Below are 26,204 nucleotides of genomic sequence, written 5' to 3'. Positions count from 1 at the left end.
AAAAAATGAAGGGTCTGATGAACTGTGCTGTTCCAATTCAAATTTCCAACTCAAATTTATAGACCCTCACTTAATCTCCCCAATGAAACATTTTCGTTTGTTCCAATCTTATTGCATCTGAAATCTAATAGAAAGGGCAGAATGGTTTCAACAGGCCTCTAAGCGTCCTTTTTTTAGAGGGAGAGTGAGCTTGATGCAGTTTACTAAAAGGTGATTTGGGATGTGCCTGAATCCCCAGCTCTGTCATTGATGTGGAGTTTGACCTTGAAGATGTCACTTTAATTCCAGTTAAGGACTTTGATGTTTTGTTTTTGTTGAGGTTTTCAATTTGTGCATCTATGTATCGATTGATGTTAGCTGAAGAGTCTGTATTAAATCTGATAAATAGTACCCAGAATGACACTGTAATTTGGGCAGATGATTAAATAGCATCTTTTGTGCCATGGGTTCCCTTTCATAAAAAATATGTGGACCTTATATATAGCCAACTTCCATTTTTTTTTTTTGCATATTTTATAAGCTGGAGCTCTTCTTTAAATGTTGCTCTCAGGATATTGGGGTACAGAAAATTAATGAATGCTTCCTAAATACCCAATAGAAAGCCAAAGTACATTTAGTGGCATTGTTATACAATAATATGGCACTCTGAACATTGGCCAAGCAATAGGCTATATTGATTCCATTTGATTAGCTGGGATATCCTGTGTCATTTGACCATGACAGATAACAAATTCCTTTTTGTGTGCATGTAAGAAAAATTAGAATTTTAAAAGTCTGTCAGAAACTTGGCTTAATTTGATTCTTTTTGACGGTGGAGACCTCATGAGATTTTTTTCTTTTCTGCTAGAAAAGAAGATGGCCCTTAGTTTTACGCCCAACCTTCCAGGGGTAGCTCTGATGAAGCTGTTTTTATCTCCTTCCCACAGGTCAAGAACTTGACTGAGAAAGTGGAGTCTCTAATTGAGGAGATCAGCAAAGTTAACAGAGTGATTAAGGAGGTGCAGGAAGCCCACAAGCAGACCCTGGATGGCCTGCACATCAAGGAGGAGAAGCTCAAAACCTGAACAAAGCCAAGTTGAAACTGAAACGGCAAGTGGATGAGGGAGGTTGTGATATGTCTAGCAGGTTAGTTGTCTACATAGATTCAAAGCTCCACCTTTAACTTAAATTATCATGACAATTGCTGCAAAACTTATGAACTTGATTTGCTTCCATTGTTATTTAGGAATACAGGTGCTATTTTCTTTTTTTTTAAATTAAATTTATTTTATTACATCATTGTTCATTTTTGGACAGTATTTGATTTTTCCCCTCAGATGTTGTCTCCATAGTTCTCCCACCACCATAGCACCTGTGATCTATCATCAGAAATGTCCTTTTTTCTTAATAGACACAGAGCCTCTACACTATGAGAGGCCCCAGAATGTAATCTGTGAGATTTCTTTCTTTTTATTCTGTTATATTTTATTGAGGCAATGTTGACTGATAACACTGAATGATTTAGGGGAATTGGTTCACATCGCTTTATTTTTTTTAAAGATTTATTTATTTATGCATACAAGAGCTGGGGTACAGGCCAGAGATTTGGGGGATGAGAGGACTTACCAGAGACAGAGCGGGGAACAGAAAAGGCAGACTGACTGAAATACACTGCTGAGGGGAGCAGCGGGCGAGTCAGGAGAGGTCTGCTGTGCCATGTGGGCAGCTCCCTGGCCAGCCGGGGATTGAACTCGTGCTGCAGAGGCTGCGGATTGCTTCTTAGTGCGGTGCTTAACCCCTTGCACCACCAGGGATGCCCGGTTCACATCTCTTTAGATGTTTGTTACCTCACCACACCCTCCACCAAGTCCCATAGTCCTCTACCATGGCCCAGTGTCCCCCTGCCTCCCACATCTGTGTGTGTGTGTGTGTGTGTGTTTATTTAACCAGATCAAATTCATTATTCAAAGTCACCATGTCTAAAGGTGTAATGAAAATATGAACATAGAAAACAACATATTCATGATGATTTCTGTAGCATCCTGCTATGTGCCCAATATACCAGTTTTTAAATGCACCTTTCATACATCCCTGGGCAGTAGATAAAGAAATTGAGGTTAATCATAAAAGGTTATCACTGCCTTTCCTCCATTGCTCCCACAGAACTTGGCATTTGGTCCTACAGATCTGTTGACACCAATGGTGAAGGATAGGATTAAAGGCCTGGCTGTGTCTCCAGTGGTGTGCTGAGATGCATGTATAGTTGAAAGCGTGTTCTACCTACTCTGTTGGAAAGTATTTTCTATAAGATTGTACCCTGCGCCTATTCTGTTTCCAAACACCCTGAGTAATAAAGATGACTCAGGTATTCAGATCAGTTTCAGTGGGTAGATTCATCATTCTTCCTTTCCCCTCATCTATTGCTGTTGTGTTTTCTTATTTGTCCAAAAGCTCAGACTTTATAAAAATGCTCACAAGGGGATTAGGACTTGTTTTTTAATCATCTGCCTTCTCCCCCCTCATGCCTCTCTATCGGTTTCCTTTATTACCTAGCATTTCTCACTTCTCTCCCAATTTCTACTGATTTTGTATCTCACAAAGTCTCAGTAGGAGGATTTATTGGTGTTTGTGTGGTGTATACATGCTCATTCGCTCTCCCTCTCCTTTCCTCACTATCTCCTTCCCCGCCCCTCTCACCAGTTTGTCTATTTTCAAGCATTTCCATCCACCTTTCATTTGAGTTTCATTTCTTTTGGGAATTATAGGAAATAGCTTCTGGTGCTAAAAAGTAAACGTATCAATGAACAAATAGCCATATTGTAACTGTTATATGGTCTCTATCTACGCTAATCTCTAATCTCGATATCACTGGTGGCCATATTAATCCAGACAAAAGGGGAATGTTTTGACCATGTTGTTGGGGTACCAGAATATGACAATGCTGTGCTCCAGAGGAGGGCCCCAAGGTTGTGGAGGTATGGAAATCATGTCATATGCAGTGTGTGTGAAAGGGTCAGTGATCCTGAGTGGGGAAAACAAGGCTATCTGCCTAATATTCATAGATAATCATGTGGGGACAGATGCACTCAGTGTGGCTCCAGAGAGCAGAACTTGGACTTGTGGGAAGAATTTACAGAGAATATTCTGGCTTCTCAGTTCAAGTAAATGGATTAGCCCACACATGAAATGAGCAGCCATGTGAAGTGAGCTTCCCATCACCAGAAAGTGATCAAGTAAGACTCACTGGCCATTTATCATTGGTTCCTTCCATAGGGGAGAACTCATATTCCTTAACCTCTAAAGTCTTCTTTTGTCATTATGGTTTCTAGATTCTTTTATTATCCTATTGATGCATGCAATATTTATTTTAAAATAGCTACATAACTGGGAGTCATTTACAGAATCTGAGCTTGTATTTTCCTTTTCCCAGAAGCTCACTGGTTAATGAACACATCTAATAAAGGATGAACTTTACCTATTTGTTTGACTAAATAATATCCACAATATCTCCATTTATTAGCGTGAGGGTGCCCTTCAGCAGGAGAGAAAACAAGGATGACCTGAAAGGGAGAAGCACAAACTGGAGGGTAATTTAAAGCAGAACCAGAAAAGTGAGGAGCAGCTGGAGAGCAGCTGGCTGGAGCTAGCAGAAAGGCTGAGGAAGTAAGCCCCCTTTTTGTTGACATCAGATTTTGGGAGAGAATTAGAAAGAACAGCTTTCTCATATCATTTATCCTTGTGACTCCAGGGCCAAATATCTCAATATCTGTAGGGGAGGATAACAAGTCTAGGAAACAGAATTTTTTCCTTCACTTTATGCATTTACTACCCTTTACAACTATATAATAATCTAGAAGAATATAACTGAGAAGCCATCTGACAAACAGATGCAAATGAAAGGTGTAAAGCATATGATATGAGAATTACTGAAATTTGAGGCTACAAGTCAAAAAATAAAAATGGCTCACTTTTACTCATGATGAGACCAGTGGCATAACTTTTTCTTTTACTTTAAAAAATTAAAAATTGACCCTAGTGGGAAGTCTGATAGACTCTGATTAAAAAAACAAAACAAAACAAAAAAAAACCTTGTTTGCCAGATATAACTTCATTTATATTCATATAGCTTTTTGGGGTGAAAAATTACTATAGAAATATTAAACCTTAACATCTCAAGCAAAACCTAAACACATTCAAAATTAGTCTGCTGTCAGTCCACATAGATTCCTTGTAACCCAAGGAGCTCAGGTTGTGATGGTCTCCTTAGTTCTGTTTCACTGTTCAGTGAAATGAATTTTCTCACCTTGTCCCTTTTGTCTTATTTTTTTTTTCTAGACTGTCTTCTAAGTATTAGGCATAAGTGAAATGCAAGGGGGAAGCAGTGAAGTCCAGTAGTGAGATGAGGCCAGGTTAAATCTGGGAGCACATTGTGAGTTGGGGTACACATTGAAAAAGTGAATTTCCATGAGCTGATTTTCCTGTTTGTGTGCAAAGAATTGCCACTATACATCTCTTGGAGGCTTGATTAATATTCTACTATTAAGTTACTAAATTTGATATGTGTTTGGAAAAGATGAAATAAGTAACCTTATGAATGGAATAGAATGATGTAAGATAAAATAAGGTTCCCCTAGCATTCACTTTTGAAGATTCCATTTTGCTCAGCAAAATGAAAATGATGCTCCATGCCCTCAGAGGCAACAGGTCAAAGGGCACTGGCCCTTCAGAAATCCATGTTACTTTTTTTGAAAACCTTTTTTTTTATTGCATCTATGTGTATATGGAAACTTAATGCTTAATAGAAGTGGCCTTTTAAATTAGTGATGAGAGGAGAGACAACTTAATAAATGGTGCTGAGATTACTAGCTATTCATTTTCGGAGGCAAAATTTTAATTTCCATCTCACACTACTCACACACTAAATCTGCTTTCATTAAAGAATTAAATGTAAAACCAAAGCTTTAAAGCCATTATAAGATGCATTATTAGTCACAAACTGAAATAAGGAAATAATTGAAATACCCATTTATGGATGGTTAAAGAAAATGTGGTATATACATATAATGGGATATTATTCAGCCTTGAAAATGAAGAAAAATTTTGCTCCATTGATGAATCTGGAGGACAATAGGCTTAGTGAAGTAAGGCAGTCACAGAAAGACATGCTCAAGATCTCACTTGTATGGTGCATCTGAAATAGTTATAGAAACAGAGGCCAGAGTGGTGGCTTCCAGAGGCTGCAGCCAGTTGTGCTAAGTGATTCATTCCAGAAGTCTGCTGTACAGCATTGTGCCTGTAGTTGACAATGCTGCTTTGTGCACTAAAGTTTATGTTAATAGGGTAAATCTTATGTTAAATGTTCTTACTGCAGTAAAAACAGCAACAAAAAAGCCATTCGAAGACAATATAGGTGATAAATCTTAGGAAATTGGCAAGTCAAATCTTGAATAAGTCACAAGAAAACCAGACATAAAAAAAAATATTTTCATAAATTTGACTACATCAATTTTTTTTAACATTTTTATGTGGCAAAAGCCAACATAAATAAAATTGGAACAAATTATAAAGTAGGAGAAATGTTTGCCACAGATATAAAAATATCATGAATATTAAGAGTAAATACTTGATTCCATAATTGTATGAACAACCTTGTAGAAAAATGGACAAAGGACACAAGCAGGCAGTTCATTGCTGTCGCTAATAAACAAGGACATCCAAAATAAAGCAATTTCCTGCTAACCTATTCTCTCCCATAAGGAAAAACTTAAAATTATGTTAATGTTAAACATAAATCTACAAAAATAACAATTAACACTGCTATAAGAGGGCAAAGGGTAGGAATCTATTTTTTTTTAAGTAGCTTTTTTTTTTAAAGATTTATTTATTTATTTATACAAGCACTGAGTACAGTCAGAAGTGCGGGAGGGTGAGAGAATTCACCAGAGCTAGAGCGGGAAGCAGAACAGGCAGACAGACAAAGTACACTGCTGAGGGGAGCAGCGGGCAGCAGGAGAAGTCTGCGCGCCATGTGGGACCCTCACCAGCGGCCGGGGATAGAACCGGCGCTGCAGAGGCTGCGGGCAGCTTCGCAGCCCAGCGCTCAACCTCTGCGCCACCGGGGAGGCCCAGGGCTCTATATTTTTAAGCACATGTCTACACCTGACCCAGTGCTTGTGAATAGGGGGCCGGATTAATATAGGAAGTCTAAATCAAGAAAAATAGTAAGTCAGTTAATTTTGAATAAAATTATGTGTGGGCCAACCTGGAAAAATCTCCAATGTATTACTGAGTAAAAATAAGTTATAGAAATAGAAATGTAAATGCATAAAATATTTTACTTTTCACAATAAAGAAAATGAGACTATTTCTACTCATAATCTCAAACATGTTAATACTTAGAAAAATGTCTGCAAGGATTAATATCAAACTGATTATAGTAGTTACTCTGGGGAAGGAACAGAGATTGGTTGTAATAGCCAAAACTTCAGATACAGATAAAATAGTTGAATATTTACAATGAGAATGAATTTATATGTTATTAATATAATTTTAAAACATTTAAACAAAAGGTTATCACTTTGAACAATTCATTTTATACATTTTTTTCCTTAACGGAGAAGAATTAGAAATGCATCAGATGAATTCAAACATAGAGAATGAGAAAGGACTGGTGGCTCAACTTCAGAAGATACTTCAAGAGCTTCAGGTAATCAGTTATCAAATACCTGTCTGTGCCCATGTGGATTCGTGGGTAATGAATGGTGTTTCAGCGACAATCTGTTGCCAAGGTATCCATGTCCTTAGCTAACTATAAACAGAGGCAAAAAAGAACAGTGGTTAAAAGGTAACCTGTAGCATCCTACAGATAATATGACTGGGGGGGAAATTACTTTGTAAGCTTAAATTTCTTTATGAGGATAATTAAAACAAATAGCCTCCCCGGTGGCGCAGCGGTTGAGCGCTGGGTTGCGAAACTGCGCACGGCCTCTGCGGCGCCGGTTCGATCCCCGGCTGCTCCCCGGCCACCGGAGGAGGGTCCCACATGGCGCGCAGACCTCTCCTGCCGCCCGCTGCTCCCCTCAGCAGTGTACTTCGGTCCTTCTGCCTGCTCTGCTCCCCGCTCTGGCTCTGGTGAATTCTCTCACCCTCCCGCGCTTCTGACTGTACCCAGTGCATGTATAAACAAAACAAACAAACCAGCAAACAAATAAATAAAGCATGCCTCTATTAAAAAAAAAAAAAATAAAGTTAAAAAAAAAAAATCTACTTTAAAAAAAAAAAAAAAACAAATAGACAATTTGTTGAATGTTTTCTGTTATCTAGGCATTGTGCTAAAACACTGTGCATATATTTTTTTACTCATTAATCCTCCTGACAACCTCTGAGCTAATATTATTAAATGCAACAGAAAGTGGTAAGCTGTTACCTGACCCATGCTAAGCATTCAGTGTTAGCAATTTAATTTTTTATGATGATTAGTCTTTTGGATTAGAAGTTAATTATGCTGAAAATCTGTTTTGTAACTACTTGAAACCTCAAAACATTATTTGCTAATGGGTAGCTTTCTATAAGTTTTGGGCCATGTGATCACTTTATACTATCCATGACAATTTTCTAGGGTAATTTAAATATATGCCTACTATACACACATACAAAGCTTGTATATGCATATAGATGGATATATTTTTCGTGGACAGTTCATCCATTTCAGTAATGTAACCATCAATCAAAATAATTTTGGGATCTCTTTCTCACAATTATCTTCTGAGACATTTTGAGTCAAAAAATATACCAGTCTCACTGCTTTATGGACATGTTTTCAGACACAATATCAATCTCCAAGTGATTATCTATTATACTCACTAGCCTTGTCTTCAAATAACACTTGACTTTGTCCAAAAAAAAAATTCAATTTATCCAGAAAATAAATTTTCTTACCTTGATAATAAAATAAAATGCTCCAAGGATTATTTTCTTAGGAAATATTTCAGAAATTTTTAGTTCAATGACAGTATTGTTTGGAATAAAGGTTGGGATCCCAAAATAACTAGTTGGAAAAGCATCAATTTGACTGGATGTGAAAATCATAAATTTTGTTAGCACCTTTGCTGTCACCACTCATCTATAAATATGACAGTCTACTTACTTGGTATGATCTAAGAAATTAGCTTCCTCTAAACCATGGTATCCTTATTTAATGGAAAATAAAACATTCTAAAATAGATTCTGTCCTTCTTCCCAGCCACCCCACCCAGCCTAACCTATACTTAGTTACTGAAGGTCACGTCAATGAAGGTCAATGACTTCACCCTACTGTACTACACGGATGCTATTAAGATTTGTAGTTATTTGCCTTGACACTGAAAGAATTTTGGGTTCTCGAAGTTCTTATCATGACTCTTCATCTAATGATTCTTCTGCAGTGCTATCAGATTACTATTCCCTCTAATAGTCCTGATTCCTCCACCAATTCTAATTTGTTATTTCAGATCTGCCACTTGAAATCACCTGCATACTAAGAAACCAAGTTACCAAGTTTGTCAGAATGCTTTATAAAATTAAATTTATTTTTTTTAAAAAATAGTATGTTGCTTGATCTTGTAAGTATTCATTCTACTGGTAAGTTTTTGCTCAAGTTCTTAATGGTTGAGATTGTCAGGTAAATGTGGTCCAAATGAGTGAGGTATTATATATAAAATTCATTATGTTTTTTTATAAACACTTTACATTTTTTCTTGTTAATATCAACGTTATTTCCCATTCCTTTGTAAAGTGCTTTTTGCTAAGGTTTCCTTCCGTGTATATAATTTAATGAAGTTGTTTTAATGAAGATCTAGGGGAACTGCAAATTTTAATTCTGGTCTTGGCTCTAATTTGGAGCAAATCATTTAATTTCTGGTATTCTATCTTCTTTAACTATAAAATGGGAACCAAATGTGCTATGTTACTTTTCTTAGTTGTGAGGGAAAAAAGATACTGTAAGGCTCTTGAATACAAAATATGTTGTAAGAGCTTAGTAAAAGTCAAAATTATTTATTGCTACAGACTCACATGCATGATTTGAAAGAGGAGCTGGGAGATGAAAGGACCACTGGAGCCAAGGTGAAGTGGGAGAGGGCTGACCTCGCTCAAGACTTGGAAGACTTAAATGAGAGACTGGAGGAGGCAGGAGGGGCCAATTTGGCTCAGATAGAGGATAACTAGGAAGCAGCAAATGGAATTCCAGAAGCTTTACAGAGCTATAGACGAGGCCACACTGCATTTTGAGGCAACTTTTGCCTCTGAAGAAGAGACATGCAGACAGCTTGGCCTTGGCTCAGCTTGAGGGCCAGGTAGAAAATCTGCAATGGGTCAAGCAGAAATTGGAAAAAGACAAAAGTGATTTGCAGCTAGAAGGGTATTATCTCTTGACCTGTGTTGAACAAATGACTAGAGCTAAGGTAAACATTCCCTGTCCCTTCTCATGGACTTCAGAACATGGAAGTAGGTTGGGGAGGGGAAGGGAAAGGAAATTAAACCAGACTGCTGACTTGAGGTGTTTGCTAATAGAGGCTCTGGTGCTTCAGATTGATAAGGTTAAGCCTAACCTCAGCATTTTATCTGGGTCTTTCTGGTGATTTTGTAAGTAGGCTGGAAAAGTGGAACCACTAGCTATGTAAGTGGTGTGTCTCTTTGCACTGGAAACCTCCTTAGGGATGGCTCAGGTACTTCTAGAATCTGTCTGAAATAATGGAGATACACCATTTTGTTGAAAGGAGAAAACTCTGACCTTCAGTCCTTTAGCAGCTCCATAATCAGCCAGCACTAGAAGAAAGTTTCGCCACACATTTACATGTTCTTTACTGAGCTCATTAATCTAACCACTTACTAATATACAAGCTTTCATCTCAAATGACTAGCACCAAATAGCAGAAAATGGCCAACCTCTCTCTCAGTAATGAGAGGAGTCTTGTTTTAGGTTAAGCAGAGTAAATAGCTAATGCCTATTCTCCCTACAAGTAGAACTTGTAAAATCAACTAGGCCAACCAACAATGAAACTTGATCTTTATGGACCGCAGTCAGAAAAATGCAGATTTTCTTTAGAATATTGAGTGGTTCCTAAAATATTTGGTATTAATTCCATTTCTACTTAGGTAGAAAGAAACACAATCACCCTGCTTTTGACCCTCTTTCTCTCTACTATCTCTGCAACCCCACCTCAATTATCTTAGAATGTAAATCTAGTGGGGACTTAGGTCATCTTTTCCACCTCTATCTTTTCTGTGCTCTGCAGTTTATAATGACTCTGTCTTTCACTTAGCAATGAAACATTTTCTTTATGAATGTAGGTCCCTGTAGGCTTCATTTCTCTTCCTTAGCTCAAAAAAAGCAAAGTCTGTCCATTTGTTTTAATCTGTCTTTTTGACCAAAGGGTGTTTTGATTGATTGATTGCTGGATAACTAATCACCCCCACCCAAGACATTGTATCTTAGAACAACAATTTATTAATTTCTCTTGTTTCTGGGACTTGATAGGGCTAGCTCAAATGATGGTTAGGATTGGAGTTAATCTGAAGTTTTGTTCACGTGTCTGGTTCATGGACTGGTGCAGCTAGAATAGCTGGAGGCGCATGGAAATCTCTCCATGTGATCTCTTCCTGTGGCTACTTGGGCTTCTCACAACTTGGCAGCCACAGGGGACTGAATTTCTTATATGGCAATTCTGGGCACTAAAGGCAGGTATTCCAGAAACCGGGGCAGAACTGGCAAAGATTCTTGTGAGGCAGACTTACATTGCAGCTGGGAGACTCTGTGATATCTGTCAGTTAAACTAAGTCACAGGGCCAGGGGCTACACAAAGATGTGGATACTAGAGGTTTGGCTCATCGAGGGGGTTGTCTTTGAAGGCTAACTCCAATAAGCAGGTGTATGCCACGCTACCTTCTCTCTTCTCTCTCTTTTAAAGCCTGCAATCTGTCTTCTACTTCCCCTGCTGAAAACAAAGTTTTCCCTTTAATTATTCTTTCAAAAATCAGTAATGTCTTCCTTTCCAGCACCATATTTAGCACCTTCTTTTGAAACTGGCATTTCTTTTGGAAATTTCTGTTACTGGCAACTTGGGTCTTCCTATTACCCAGGCTCTAAGCCTGTAATTGGTAGTTTGTTTCATCTCTTGTCCATTGTTTTATCTCTTGTTTTTTTTTTTCCAGATCAATTCTGTACTGTACAACTTTTATTACATTCCCACCCACATGTAATGCAGTAGGTCTTTTATTACTTTTTAACTGGACTATTGCAGTGGATTCTTAAATTATCTTTTATGTTTTTAGTTCTCTTTCCAATCCATCTTTTATAGTAGCAATATGAATATTACTAGATTCAATATGGCTTTATTGAATTATGTCTCTGCTCAAAAGTGAACCCCAAACTCTGCCTTTCAAGATACCTGAAGAGCTGTGATCTGACTCAACCTGCTGTACCCATTTGAACCCACTGCTGCGTTCGATGGACCTTCCCCTTCAGCCAACCTAGAATGCTTGACTTCCACCAAATACCTATTTTCACACGAATGTATCTTTTCCAAATTAAACTTTCCCCCTGGAATGCTCAAATTCAACTTTCCATATTAAAATTTTATCTGTTTCTGAATTCCTGTAGCACTTTTGAGGTCCCTCTTGTACGGCCGCATTATACGGTCTTTTAACTTTGCTTAAATCGAAAGCATCTCTAAGGAGAAACCAGGTATTTTGCTCTTGTTTACTGCATGCTTTGCATAATCTGTGCACTCAATTACTTGCATTGACTTTTAGAAATGCCTCTTGGGAATCTGTGGCTTTGGGGTTAGTGACTTGTCCAAGTTCACACAGTTAGATGACAGAGACGGGCCTCAACTCCAAATCCTATGTGTGTCTGTGGGTGACCGCACTCTGCTGCTGCCTTAAATATTTATTGGGGGAATAAATTGATTCTATTCACTCTCGTAGGCATAAACATTATATTGAAGTTTTCTTGAATTGTTTACTTCATCTTTTCCTGAATTTTAATGTCAGGACTACCAATACTCAGTGGTACAGTGGAAACCGAAACATTTTCAAAAGCATATTATGCTGACAGAGAGGCCCAGGGCAATTTAGAAGTTATAGGCAATCTCACAATTATCTTGATTATTTTGAATTCCCATTGGTTCCTACATTTCTGGAAGGCAGCATTTTTATGCATCATTTTAGGAGGCAGCTTTAAGAGGAATGTGCTTTAATCCATTAACCTCTTCTTTCCGGGTATCAAAATGTACCTATCCTTATGCTTAAATGTGAAGTTCTTTCGAAGGTACAACCCCATTTGAATGATACCTGTACTGTCCACCTTTTAATAAAAAATGTCATTAACTTTTGCTCCAGCTTATGAAATCACTTTGTAAATTCAAAACACTATACCAGCATGACAGCGCCTGAGGATACCTTCATTTGAAACGATGCTGAAGGACAGGTGCCTTTTCTGTCTGCTCAGGCACTGCAGCTCTGCAGTTGTGCACAGCCCAGTTGGGCTTCCCCTCACAGGTGTCTCTTGCAAACTGGGGCTTCACTGACTCCTTCACTTGCCATTTCCACATACCATTGACTGAGTTGTCTCATAGAGATTGGTGTCAAGTAGGTGCATAGCATAGCATACTCCAGGCCATAAGCAGAAGTGCCACTTCTCACATCTGGATGTGTTTCTCCAGGCCCAGGCAGTGGGTCCTTTATTCTTGGAGGCAACATGAAATGGTTCCTATATTCCTTACTTAGTTTCTGCTGGAACCCATGATTTGTGACAATTGGAGCCATTTTGGAAGTCAGATCAATTCATTCTTAACATTTCTTTTGTTGTCCATCTTCTTAGAAAGCTAGTATTTAATTTATTTAATGTTTTTGCATCTGCACAGGCAGTTTTCAGTTTAAATCCTAACTCCAGCACTTACTAGCTGTGTGAATACAATCAAGGGATTTAGCTTCTCTGACTGTTTTCTCATTTGTAACACAGTGAGTTTGAACTCTTAAGGGACATTGTGAAGGAAAAAAATGGGAGTACCAACTTTATCTAATTACTTTTTTTAAAAAGATTCATTTATTTATGCATACAAGAGCTAGGTTATAGGACAGAGGTGTGGGGGGTGAGAGGATTCACCAGAGACAGAGTGGGGAACAGAACAGGCAGATTGACTGAAATACACTGCTGAGGGGAGCAGTGGGCAAGTCAGGAGAGGTCTGCTTCGCCATGTGGGTTGCTCCCTGGCTGGCCGGGTATCGAACTCATGCTGCAGAAGCTTAAGTGTGGTGCTTAACCCCTTGCGTGACCAGGGAGGCCCATCAAGTTACTTTCAAAAGTGGGAGAATGCCCATTCAACATTCAAAATATAATGTCATAATACCTATACACCTATAGGCTTTTAGATACGTCACTACTATAGCTTTCTTCTAGTAGCAGGTAGGGAGTGTAGCTAAGGGAGTGAGCTGGCGTTTAGCATCAGTGCTCTAACCTACATGGTATTGATGCCATTGTATGAGAAGATGGTCCTTGAATCTCTTCTGGGTCTGGGTTCACACCAGCAACACTTCCGAGTGTGCTATGGACACCTGGGAACTCAGAGTCTGTGATATTTCTCATCAGCCCCCAAATGGGCATATGCTTGGTTTGGCTATTCACTTCTTTGTTCATCAGTGGACAGTATCCCAATAAAGTTAAAAAAAAAAACAAAACAACTTTGGGGGTTAGGGTTTATAAGGAAACTTTGAATGTGACCTCTAGGTAAATTTTAATGGGTATGATAGTCAACCCCTCACTAAAGTCTGCAAAAATTTGAGTGTCTAAGACATTTATCAAGTGCCTATTATGTGTTAAGCATTGCACTTGGCTTGGGGGATATAAGAAGGTGTAATCTAGTAGAGGCATAGTCACCACTGTAAACCTCAAAAGAACTGTCTTCGACATGACATAAACTTTGGCCAGCATTCTCTAAGGTTTTTCTCAGAAGTTTCCCAGATAATCACACCTGGTATCATCTTTTAAATGTTCCTGGTTCTTGGCTATTGTTACGAAAATTAGGTTAACTTTGAGACTATTGGGCTCGTAACCATATTTCCCAGGTTTTACCATTTTTTTGGATTGGCATTGGTGATCCCTTCCTTCTCTTATACTCTCCCATTTCCATAGCATACTTCTTTGTAGAAACAAAGGTCTCATGGGGTTATTGCATGGATTGAGGCTTAATACAGGTAAAGAACAAAACACAGAATCAGCTATGGAAAATCTATATAACCATGTATCTATAGAACTACCAATGTCATCTTACCATTTTTAATTATATTAATTACTGGAATGCAAGTCACAGCCGGGTAAAGATGATACCACCATCTTATATTTGGCGCCCCTTGGTCCTTTATAAGAAGCTTGGGTTTCAAAGTGACCAGCTTCAGTACACATAGTGTGGTAAGAATTTGCTGATTAGATTGGTGACCTAAACCAGGTAGATGTGCAAAGCATGAAAAACCAACTCTAAGAAACTGGAGTTTGATATTAAAGTGTTCATTCAACAGGGTTACCAGGAGTCTACAGCCATAGTGATTGGTAGGGTGCATTTTCTGACAGCTCAAATTTCTGTCATTAATATCTTGCAGGTCAGATCCTGTCCTATCTCTGCCTGGTCAGTCTTTGAATTTCTCCCTCCTTCCTCCAGCTCTTCACTCTTTCCTTCCCCAGCATGTCCCTTCTTTTTATTGAGTGCCTCCTATGTGATAGGCACCATTATAAGCCTAGATATGCATCTATGATCAACCAGAATCTGTGTCCTTATGAAACTTATACTCTAATGGGAGAGAAAGAAAGATATTTAATACCAGGAAGTGGTTATATACTTTATCATTTGTTTGATGCTTCCTTCTTCACAAGAAGAAAGAATTCTAGAGACGCATACCCTGCAAGTTCGGTTATGCACTGACACAGTTTATCTGAGATGCTTTGGGTCTCAGAGGAGCCCAGGCCCTCAGTTCATTGTGCTTTCTTAGTTTAGAAGATGTGGTTTCCCAAAGTTAGTTGTGATTTTCAGGTTAGAAGAAGTACAAAAATGAACAATGATGTAGAATATATAAATAAATTATATTAAAAAAAATAAAAAGGGAGTACAAGGATCCAAGGACTACTTTTTAATTTAGCATGGATTCTAGGAGTCACATCCAGCCCTTCTTTCTCAACTTTTAGGTTAATGCCGAGAAACTCTGTACTCTATGAAGAAGTGCTTGAATGAAGCAAATACAAAACTGGATGAAGAGACAACCCATTTGGAAAGTGAACTGATAGCACAGAAAATATAACTATGGAGTAAGAGTAGTAAGTAAACATGAGTAAGCTTCTAGTCCATAAGACTGGTAGTGGGACAGTAGAGGTGATGAACAAAATCACTGAGCCTGAGTGGGCATTTAAAAGTTCTAGGGGATGAATGCTGTCTCTGATATAAAATCATGTCTGGGTGGAATTATCTCTATGTGCTTTTGGGAGACCCTGCCTAACTCCCTTCTATGAAAGGGAAAATCAATGTACAGTTGGTTGAAGCAACTCTCATTGTCAAAGGCTGGCAGGGGCTTTCCTGAAGCCTTCAAGATGAAATGTTTTAAAACATCATTGAAATAGGCATGTTTTTCTAATTTTTTTTTGTTTGCTTTTTGTGGGACCCTCGCCAGCGGCTGGGGAACGAACCGGCACAGCAGAGGCTGGGGGCAGCCTCGCAGCCCAGCGCTCAACCGCTGCGCCACCAGGGGAGGCCCATGTTTTTCTAATTTTTTCCCCACCACTATCCCTTATACACTTTGACCCTTTCTTCCTACCCTCTTCACCTCAGAAATTTCACTTCATTTATTAGCGCCCGATAGCTTTTGTGAGTATTTTACTTTATTGAATTATCTGCTATGAAAATGTCCAGTATATGTCTTTGTCATTCTGAGTTGCTTTACTACACACAATTCCCTCAAACTGTTTCCATTTCACTGTAAATGGCAACATTTCATCTTTCCCTGTGGCAAAATAGTATTCCATTGTGTAGATATACCACATCTTCTCAATCTTCTCTCAGTGGGCACTTAAGTTGTTTCTCTGTGCTAGCTATTGTAAATAATGCTGCAGTAAACGTTGTAAAGGACATAATTCTTTAAGATGATGCTTTCAGGATTGTTAGACTGATGCCCAGGAGTGGGATTGGTTTGCAGTCATATGTATTTCCATTTTTAGTTTTGGAAGGTAACTCCAGATTGCATTCCAAAATGGCTGCACCAGTTTGTGTTCTCACCAACAATGTAGGAGTTCCTCTCTCTCTGCATCCTATTCGGCATTGTTGATGTGGCTTTTTAATATGTGCCATTCTCACGGGTGTGAGGTGATATCTCCTTGTGGTTTTTACCTGCATCAACCTTATTAAATGTGATGATGAACATTTTTCCATGTATATACTGGCCTTCTGAATATCCTCTTTGGTGTATTATCTGTTCAGAGCTACTGGCCATTTATTATTTGGGTTGACTGTTTACTTTTATTGCTAAATTGTATAAGTTTGTTTAAATAGCTTGGATACTAACTCCTGTCCCTTGTGTAATATTTTCTCCCACTCAGCAGACTGTCTTTTTTAATCTAATTATATTCTCTTTCCCTGTGTAAAAGCTTTTTAATTTGAGGTAATCCCTGTTGTTCATTTTTGCTCTTATTTCCTTTGTTCTCAAATCATCTTTGTCATTGAAGTCATGAATCATATTGTCAGTATTTTCTTTTATGTATTTTATTGTTATAGGTATTATAGCTAAATATTTAATCCATGTGCAATTTATTTTTGTGCATGGAGGGAGATCCAGCTTCATTCTTTCACATGTGGCCATCCAGTTTTCCCATCACCATTTGTTAAAGAGACTCTCCTTTCCCCATTGTTATGGTCTTGGCTACTTTATCCTGAATTAAGAATTGATATATATGTGGGTTTTTCTCTGGGTTTTCAATTCTGTTCCATTGATTCATGTGTCTTTTTTCTCTCAATTAAAAAAATTCTGCCCGGGCGTGCAGGGGAGCGTGTTCCTGCATCGCCATTTTGCAGCAGGGACCTTTCTTGCTGGAGACTGTGTTGAACCCAGCAGGAGGCTCACCGAGGAGACAGAGGTTAAGCTGGGAGGCTTGCCCACACCGGGCACCTTCTAGCCTGCAGTTCCAGCCCAGAGGGGAGCAGCACCCACCGCTGGGGCAGACTGGGCCTGCAGGGGAGCGCGTTCCCGCATTGCCATTTTGCAGCAGGGACCTTTCTTGCTGGAGACTGTGTGAACCCAGCAGAAGGCTCACCAAGGAGACAGAGGTAAGCTGGGAGGCTTGCCCATGCTGGGCGCCTTCTAGCCTGCAGTTCCAGACCAGAGGGGAGCAGCACCCACCGCTGGGGCAGACCAGGCGTGCAGGGGAGCACGTCCCCTGCACTGGCATTTTGCAGCAGGGACCTTTCTTGCTGGAGACTGTGTGAACCCAGCAGAAGGCTCACCGAGGAGACAGAGCAGGGACCTTTCTTTACTGGAGACTTGTGAACCCAGCAGAAGTTCCCCAGAGGAGCCAGTGGTGAGCTGGGAAGGTCGCCCAAGATGCCGGCCAGTACCAGCAACACAGTGTCACAAGGAATACGGCAAATTAGAAAACAGGCAGTAGGGAGTAGAAAAACCACATGCAACCCAGCAACTCCTCAGCAAAAAAGCACACCGCAAAAAGAAAACCATCTACCAGATTGCAATGACAGTAACTTAGAAGAACTTCTGAGCCTTCCAGATAGAGAATTTAAAATTGCTGTGATTCAGCAAAAGAGACAATAACAAAAACAAAGAGAAACCCCACCAACTGGGAGAACATTTTTGCACCCAACACTAATGATAAAGGACTGATCACAAAAATCTGCAAAGAGCTGATGAGTCTCAACAACAACAAAGAAAATAATCCAGTCAAAAAATGGGCAGAAGAGCTTAAAAGAAACTTCTCTGAAGAGGAAATGCAAATGGCCAACAGGCATATGAAAAAATGTTCAACATCACTTGTCATCAGGGAAATGCAAATCAAAACTACCATGAGATACCATCTCACACCAGTGAGAATGGCACATATTAAAAAAACTAGCAACAACAAATGTTGGCGAGGGTGTGGAGAAAAAGGAACTCTTCTGCACTGTTGGTGGGAGTGCAAACTGGTCCAACCACTGTGGAAAGCTGTGTGGAGATTTCTGGACCTACTAAACATAGAGCTTCCATATGATCCAGCAATTCCACTCCTAGGTATTTACCCAAAGGACACAGAAACATCAATTCCAAAGAACACCTGCACCCCTATGTTTATAGCAGCACTGTTTACAATAGCTAAGCTTTGGAAACAACCCAAATGCCCAAAAATAGATGACTGGATCAAGAAGATGTGGTACATATATACCATGGAATATTACTCAGCATTCAAAAAAGATAAACACATGCAATTTGCTGCAACATGGATGGCGCTGGAAGGGATCATGCTCAGCGAAATAAGCCAAAAAGAAAAAGAAAAATACCGGATGGTCTCACTCATAGCAGGAATCTAGAAAACTTAAATAAGGGACCAGGAAAATGAATAACTATAAGAAAGTGAAAATCAAAATCAACAAAAAACTATGAACCAGAGACACTTTTAGGGGGGCGGGGGCGGGAGGGGAGGGATTGGGGTCAGAATGGGGGGCTGCAATTGTATGGGGAATATAACAATAAAATTTATAAAAAAAAAAAAAAATTTCAGATGCCAACTTTCAAAAAAAAAAAAAAAATAAAATAAAATAAAATTGCTGTGATTAAAAAACTGACATAAGTCATAAAGGAAAACAATGATAAGGGGAAAATAATTAATGACCAGAAGAATGAAATTGAGTCCCTAAAGAGGGAAGTAAAAGAAATGCAGGAGATCAAAGAATTAATGGAGACGCTAAAGAACTCTGGGAAAAGCAATGAAAGCAGAATAGATGAAATGGAAGAACGAATAAGTACTCTTGAAGACACAGAAATAAAAAGAACTAAAACAGAAAAGGAAGGAGAAGTACGAAGGAAAAAGACCGAAGAAAGACTTCGGGAACTATCTGACTCCATGAGGAAAGGAAATATAAGAGTTATAGGAATCCCAGAAGGAGAGGAGAGAGATGTAGGAACAGAGAAAATATTCATGGATATAATTGAAGAGAACTTCCCAAACGCGAAGAAGGATCTGAAAATTGATATACAAGAAGCAAGAAGAACACCAAACTTCCATGACGAAAGGAAAAATACAGCAAGACACATAATAGTAAAGCTCCCAAGAATCCAAGACAAGGAAAAAATAATGAAACTAACAAGAGGGAAGAAACAGATAACATTCAAAGGGAAACCAATCAGACTGACATCAGACTTCTCTGAAGAAACACTACAGGCAAGGAGAGAGTGGAGGGACATAGTCAACAGACTCCAAGAAAACAGATGCCAACCAAGAATACTCTATCCCGCAAAGCTCTCCTTCCTCTTTGAAGAAAGAATATGGACCTTCCCAGACAAACAGAAACTCCGGAATTTCATTAAAACTAAACCCCCACTCCAAAAAATACAACAAGGAGTCCTAAAGCCAGAATCTCAGAGGGACGAATAACAACAAAAGAAGGCCAAAGAAAGTTATTAAAAGAATAAATAAATAAAATCAAAGGAAAGACAAACACAATGGCAAATACAGATGATAACATATCAATACTAACTCTAAATGTAAATGGACTAAACTCTCCAATAAAAAGACACAGAGTTGCAGGCTGGATTAAAAAACAAAACCCAACCTTTTGCTGTCTCCAGGAAACACATTTAGCTGCAAAAGATAAAAATAGACTCAAAGTTAAAGGATGGAAAACAATTCTACAAGCAAATGGACCAAAAAAGAAGGCAGGAACAGCTATACTCATATCAGATAAAACAGATTTCAAACTTAAAAAGATAAAAAGAGACCCCAGTGGTCATTACATTATGATCAAGGGGACAATACTTCAAGAAGAAATAACACTCATTAACATATATTCACCAAACGAAGGAGCACCAAAATATGTCAGACAACTATTGGCATCTCTGAAAACAGACATCAGAGAAAACACATACGTAGTGGGAGACTTCAACACACCAATATCAACAATGGATAGATCAACAAGACAAAAAATAAGTAAAGACACTAAAGCTCTAAATAAGGATCTAGAGTGCTTGGGCTTAACAGACATATATAGAACACTAAACCCAAAGAAATCTGAGTATACATTTTTCTCAAGCGCACACGGATCATTCTCTAGGATCGATCATATACTGGGGCACAAGACATCAACAGATACACCAAGATTGAAATCATATCAACCATCTTTTCTGACCATGAAGGTATCAAACTAGAAATAAACCATAAAAAGAAGGCAAGGTACTCTCCTACCTCGTGGAGATTGAAACCCACACTACTGGAAGTCCACTGGACTAACGAGGAGATAAAAGAAGAAATTAAAAAATTCTTTGAATTGAATGACAAGGAGGACACCAATTTCCTAAATGTATGGGATGCAGCAAAAGCAGTAATAAGAGGAAAATATATAGCAATAGATGCTCACATCAAGAAACAAGAAAGAACTCAAAGAAACAACCTAATCTCGAAGCTCAAAGATCTAGAAAAAGAACAACAAAAAACCCCAAAACCAGTAGAAGAAAAGAAATAATAAAAACCAAAGCAGAAATAAATGAAATCAAAACTAAAAAAACAATCCAAAAGATCAATGAAACCAAGAGGTGGTTCTTCGAAAAAATAAATAAAATAGATAAACCCCTAGCCAGGCTCACAAGGGCAAAAAGGGAGAAAGCACAAATAAATAGGATAATAATGAAAGAGGAGAAATCGCAACGGACACAGCAGAAATCAAAAGAATAATTAATAACTACTATGAACAGTTATATGGAAACAAGTTCAACAATCTAGAGGAGATGGACAAATTCCTACAACTCTATAATCACCCAAAGCTAGATAAAGAAGAAATAGAACACCTAAACAGACCAATTACAATTAGCGAAATTGAAATGGTAATCAAAAACCTCCCCAAAAACAAAAGCCCAGGACCTGATGGATTTACAAATGAATTCTACCAAACATTCAGAGACGAATTGGTGCCTATCCTTCACAAACTCTTCCAAAAAATTGAGAAGGAAGGTATAATACCTAACACGATCTATGAAGCCAACATTACACTAATACCAAAACCGAACAAGGACAACACAAAAAAAGAAAACTATAGGCCAATCTCCCTAATGAACACGGATGCAAAAATCCTCAATAAAATTTTAGCTATCAGAATCCAACAGTGTATCCATAAGGTAATTCACCACGACCAAGTAGGATTCATTCCAGGGACACAAGGATGGTTTAACATCTGAAAATCAATCTATGTTATCCAACACATCAACAAAAAGAAATATAAAAACCATATGATAATATCAATAGATGCTGAGAAAGCTTTCGACAAAGTGCAACACCCATTCATGATAAAAGCCCTTGAAATTCTTGGGATACAAGGAACGTACCTCAACATCATAAAGGCCATATATGACAAGCCAACAGCCAGTATCATTCTCAATGGTGAAAAGCTAAAAGCAATTCCATTAAGATCTGGAACAAGACAAGGATGTCCACTTTCACCACTGCTTTTCAATATAATACTGGAAGTCCTAGCCAGGGCAATAAGACAAGAGAAAGACATCCAAGGAATCCAAATAGGAAAAGAAGAAGTCAAACTATCACTCTTTGCAGATGATATGATAATATACATAGAGAACCCCAAAAACTCCACAGAAAAACTAATTCAACTCATCAATCAGTTCAGTAAAGTGGCAGGATACAAAATCAACACGCAAAAGTCAGTAGCCTTCCTATATACAAACAATAAATCTGAAGAAGAAGAAATCAAAAAAAACATCCCTTTTATTATTGAAACAAAAAAAATCAAATATTTGGGAATAAATCTAACAAAAGAGGTAAAGGACCTATACAAAGAAAACTATAAAACACTGTTAAAAGAAAAAGAAGAAGACACAAAGAAATGGAAAGACATCCCCTGCTCATGGATTGGGAGAATAAACATTATTAAAATGGCCATCTACCAAAAGCAATATACAGATTCAATGCTATTCCAATAAAAATTTCAATGTCATTCTTCAAAGAAATAGAACAATTATTGATGAAATTCATATGGAATCACAAAAAACCCCGAATAGCCAAAGCTCTCCTGAAAAAAAAAGAAGGGAATGGAGGCATCAAACTCCCAGACTTCAAACTCTACTACAAAGCCATAATCATCAAAATGGCATGGTATTGGAACAAGAACAGACGTACAGACCAATGGAATCGAATAGAAAATCCAGAAATAAACCCACAGATTTATGGTCAACTAATATTTGACAAAGGAGCAAAGACTATGCATTGGAGCAAAGAAAGTTTATTCAATAAATGGTGCTGGGAAAACTGGGTCGCTACATGCAAAAGAATGAAGCTTGACCACTACCTCACACCATATACAAAAATCAACTCAAAATGGATTAAAGAACTAGACATGAGACCTGAAACCATAAAATACATAGAAGGAAATATAGGCGAAACACTACGTGATTTGCATATCAAAGACATCTTTACAGACACATCACCCAAAGCAGTGATAGTGAAGGCAAAGATAAACAGCTGGGACTACATCAAATTAAAGAGCTTCTGCACAGCAAAAGAGACAATAACAAAAACAAAGAGAAACCCCACCAACTGGGAGAACATTTTTGCACCCAACACTAATGATAAAGGACTGATCACAAAAATCTGCAAAGAGCTGATGAGACTCAACAACAACAAAGAAAATAATCCAGTCAAAAAATGGACAGAGGAGCTAAAAAGAAACTTCTCTGAAGAGGAAATGCGAATGGCCAACAGGCATATGAAAAAATGTTCAACATCACTTGTAATCAGGGAAATGCAAATCAAAACTACCATGAGATACCATCTTACACCAGTGAGAATGGCACATATTAAAAAACTAGCAACAACAAATGTTGGCGAGGGTGTGGAGAAAAAGGAACTCTTCTGCACTGTTGGTGGGAGTGCAAACTGGTCCAACCACTATGGAGAGCTGTGTGGAGATTTCTGGACCTACTAAACATAGAGCTTCCACAGGATCCAGCAATTCCACTCCTAGGTATTTACCCAAAGGACACAGAAACATCAATTCCAAAGAACACCTGCACCCCTATGTTTATAGCAGCACTGTTTACAATAGCTAAGCTTTGGAAACAGCCCAAATGCCCAAAAATAGATGACTGGATCAAAAAGATTTGGTACATATATACCATGGAATATTACTCAGCATTCAAAAAAGATAAACACATGCAATTTGCAGCAACATGGATGGCGCTGGAAGGGATCATACTCAGTGAAATAAGCCAAAAAGAAAAAGAAAAATACCGGATGGTCTCACTCATAGCAGGAATCTAGAATACTTAAATAAGGGAGCAGGAAAATGAATAACTATAAGGAAGTGAAAATCAAAATCAACAAAAACTATGAACCAGAGACACTTTTTGGGGGGTGGGGGGCGGGAGGGGAGGGATTGGGGTCAGAATGGGGGGATTGCAATTGTAAAAAAAAAAAAAAAAGAAAGATGGTATGAAAAAAATAATAAGAAGAACTATTTTTGTTTCATTTAGAGCTTATTAAAATCTACCCTTGGACTGCAAAATAAATAAATAAATAAATAAATAAATAAATAAATAAATAAAATAAAAAATAAAAAAATTCTGCTCTTGTCATTGGCTTTCAAGAGTTTTAGTATTATGTGCCTTGGAGTGTGTCATTCTGGTACTATTTTGTTTGGAAGTATTTGGTCCTCTCGGATCAGGATGTCCGATTTCTTTCCCAGATTAAGATGGCTCTTAGCAATTCTTTAAACTTTTTAAGCCTCTCTTTCTCTGCTACTTTTGAAACCCCATGAATGGATGTCAGTTCTCTTAGATTGTCCCAAAGAAATCTTATGCTGTTTTCATTTTTCATTCTTTTTTCTCTTTGTCATTCTATTTGTGTGTTCTCTGACATACGAGCTTACTAATTCTCTCCATTGTTTACACTTGTCTACCTTTGAGGCCCTCTATTTTATTTTTAAATTCAGTTATAGTATTTTTTAGATTCATTAGTTTGATTGTTACAGTCTCATATTTTCTTGATCTTTATTGTGTTTTACATCCATTGTTTTTTTCTTCATTTAGCAAGCATGATTATATCTGTTTCCTTAAACTCCTATTCAGGCATACTCTGGAGTTCTGCTGGGTTGAGACTTCCTTGAGTTTCTTGTGTGTGTTGTGTGTGTGTGTTCCAGCACTTGTAATATGTCCTCTTGTTTCTTCATTTTTAGGTTTATGAGTTGTAATAGGGAGTTGCCTTCTTTTATCTTAGTAAATAGGTTTTATGCCCCTCCTACAAGGAGCTAAGCATAATTTTAGATTTTTTTACCCAGGATCTCTAGATGTCCAATTTCACAGACTGCTGCCTTTTTCCTGTTCAGATGGACAGGGCTGCTCTGGTGCTGATGAGGGGGTAATAGGTAAAAAGAAACTGGGGCAGTAGGTTACCAAAAAAGTTGCCTCTAGTGAGCATCAAATGTTCAAAATTCCTACAGTACTGAGTTGTATGATAGGGATCCACACTGATACCCTCCCTAGGCCAACTCCTTGGTCTAAATGCCTGGTATAATCTCATGCTCAACCTCTAAGGTGTGTTCGAGAATTGTATGCAGTGCTGGGTGAGGATTATAGTTGAGATAGGGCCAGTTTGGAGTCTTACCCTGGAATACTTGCTCCCGTTATTAAGATCAGGTGCGTAAGCTCTGGTTAGTGAAATCATTCAGTTGTGGTCTCACTTTTAGAGGGTAGAGGTATTTTGATTATTATCACCTCAGGCTGCAAATAATAACCTCGTTTATGACTAGACACAGGTGATCTGGCCTGACTTTCTTGGTGGCTCATGCTTCTACTGTTCTAGCTTGGGAATTTCAGACTTAAATCACTGTTCATCATTCTGTGCCTTTATCATTCTCCAGTAGTGCACCCTGTGTCCTGCACACCAACTCTGTGCACCCTCCTATCCATGCAGTGCCAGATCTCCCAAGTCCCCACCATGGACACGTGCCCCTGAGGCAGTCACAGCAGAGGGGCTCTGTACGGCAGATGCCTCTCCACTGGCAGCTTGTGCTACAGCAGTATTGTGGCAAACACAGTTCAGGTCTAGTTTTCCCTGCCCCTTTCTGCTGGGTCACTGCCCTGATGTATTCCATACTTGACCGTTAATCTCCCAGGGGCTGTTGACTTTGCTCTGCTGCATTTAGTTGTGAATATATGGAGAATACGAGTGCTGAGTCTTCTCTGTTGCCATCTTACTGGACTCTCTTTCCTAATTTTTAATAGCAAATCCACAACTCTCTTCTACACTCAGTAAAATCCATAGAGTATTCAGCGGTCTACAAAGGTCTATGTGGTTTGGGCCCCTATTCTTTCTCTGACTTCTGTCATTTTATCTGCCTTTCATTCTGCCTTAGCCACATTGACCTCTTTGCTGTCTTTTGTACACAGCAGGGACACTCCCACCCTGGAATCTTGCCCTAGCTATTTCCTCTGACTAGAATACCCTATTAATTCTGTAAGGACTTGAAGATAAGGGTTAATCAAAAGAATCCCTGGGGAAAGTCAGAATAGGTCTTGTTGAAAAGGTGACATTTGAACACTCTCAAACTATTTACTCTGTGTACTTTTTCCCACAGCATTTAATATCTTCAAACAAACTATATACATGATATAATAAACACCTTTGTCTGTCTTTGTCATGATATAAGTGTCATTGCACAGAGGTCTGTGTTTTGATCACTGATGTGTATCAGTGAGCTAAAATAATACCTGCCCCTTAATTAGTGCTCCACAAACATTTGATAAATAAATTAAAAATATGAAATTGTCTGATAGTTCACTCTTTACTATCAACGACTATTGATAGTTTTTTGCTGTATAGTTTCCCAACTTTTTACATCTTGGTAATCTGTTTGGGGTTTTACTTTTTCAATTTATCAACAGCATTTTTATTTCTTACATACTCATCATTTTATAAAAGCTGCTTCTATCCCATCAAGTGAATGGAC

The 26,204-nt window shown here is 38.5% G+C and overlaps 1 protein-coding gene across 1 annotated transcript in view; it reads left to right on the top strand.

Annotated features, from left to right (window-relative positions):
- Positions 1–26,204, top strand: part of MYH15 (myosin heavy chain 15) — a gene marked incomplete at both ends in the record, with an annotated part of 143,292 nt that overhangs the window by 74,524 nt on the left and 42,564 nt on the right. The window contains 10 exon segments of the mRNA XM_084232648.1: positions 927–1,053; positions 1,056–1,108; positions 3,523–3,539; positions 3,541–3,642; positions 6,595–6,685; positions 9,025–9,174; positions 9,176–9,258; positions 9,260–9,419; positions 15,194–15,218; positions 15,221–15,280. Coding sequence (XP_084088774.1) covers positions 927–1,053; positions 1,056–1,108; positions 3,523–3,539; positions 3,541–3,642; positions 6,595–6,685; positions 9,025–9,174; positions 9,176–9,258; positions 9,260–9,419; positions 15,194–15,218; positions 15,221–15,280 — 868 coding nt within the window.

The sequence above is a fragment of the Talpa europaea genome (assembly GCF_964194135.1).
Source record: "Talpa europaea genome assembly, chromosome: 4".
NCBI classification, from domain to species: Eukaryota; Metazoa; Chordata; class Mammalia; order Eulipotyphla; family Talpidae; genus Talpa; species Talpa europaea.
The sequence above is the reverse complement of the archived record's forward strand: the minus strand, read 5'-3'. Positions and strand labels throughout refer to the sequence as shown.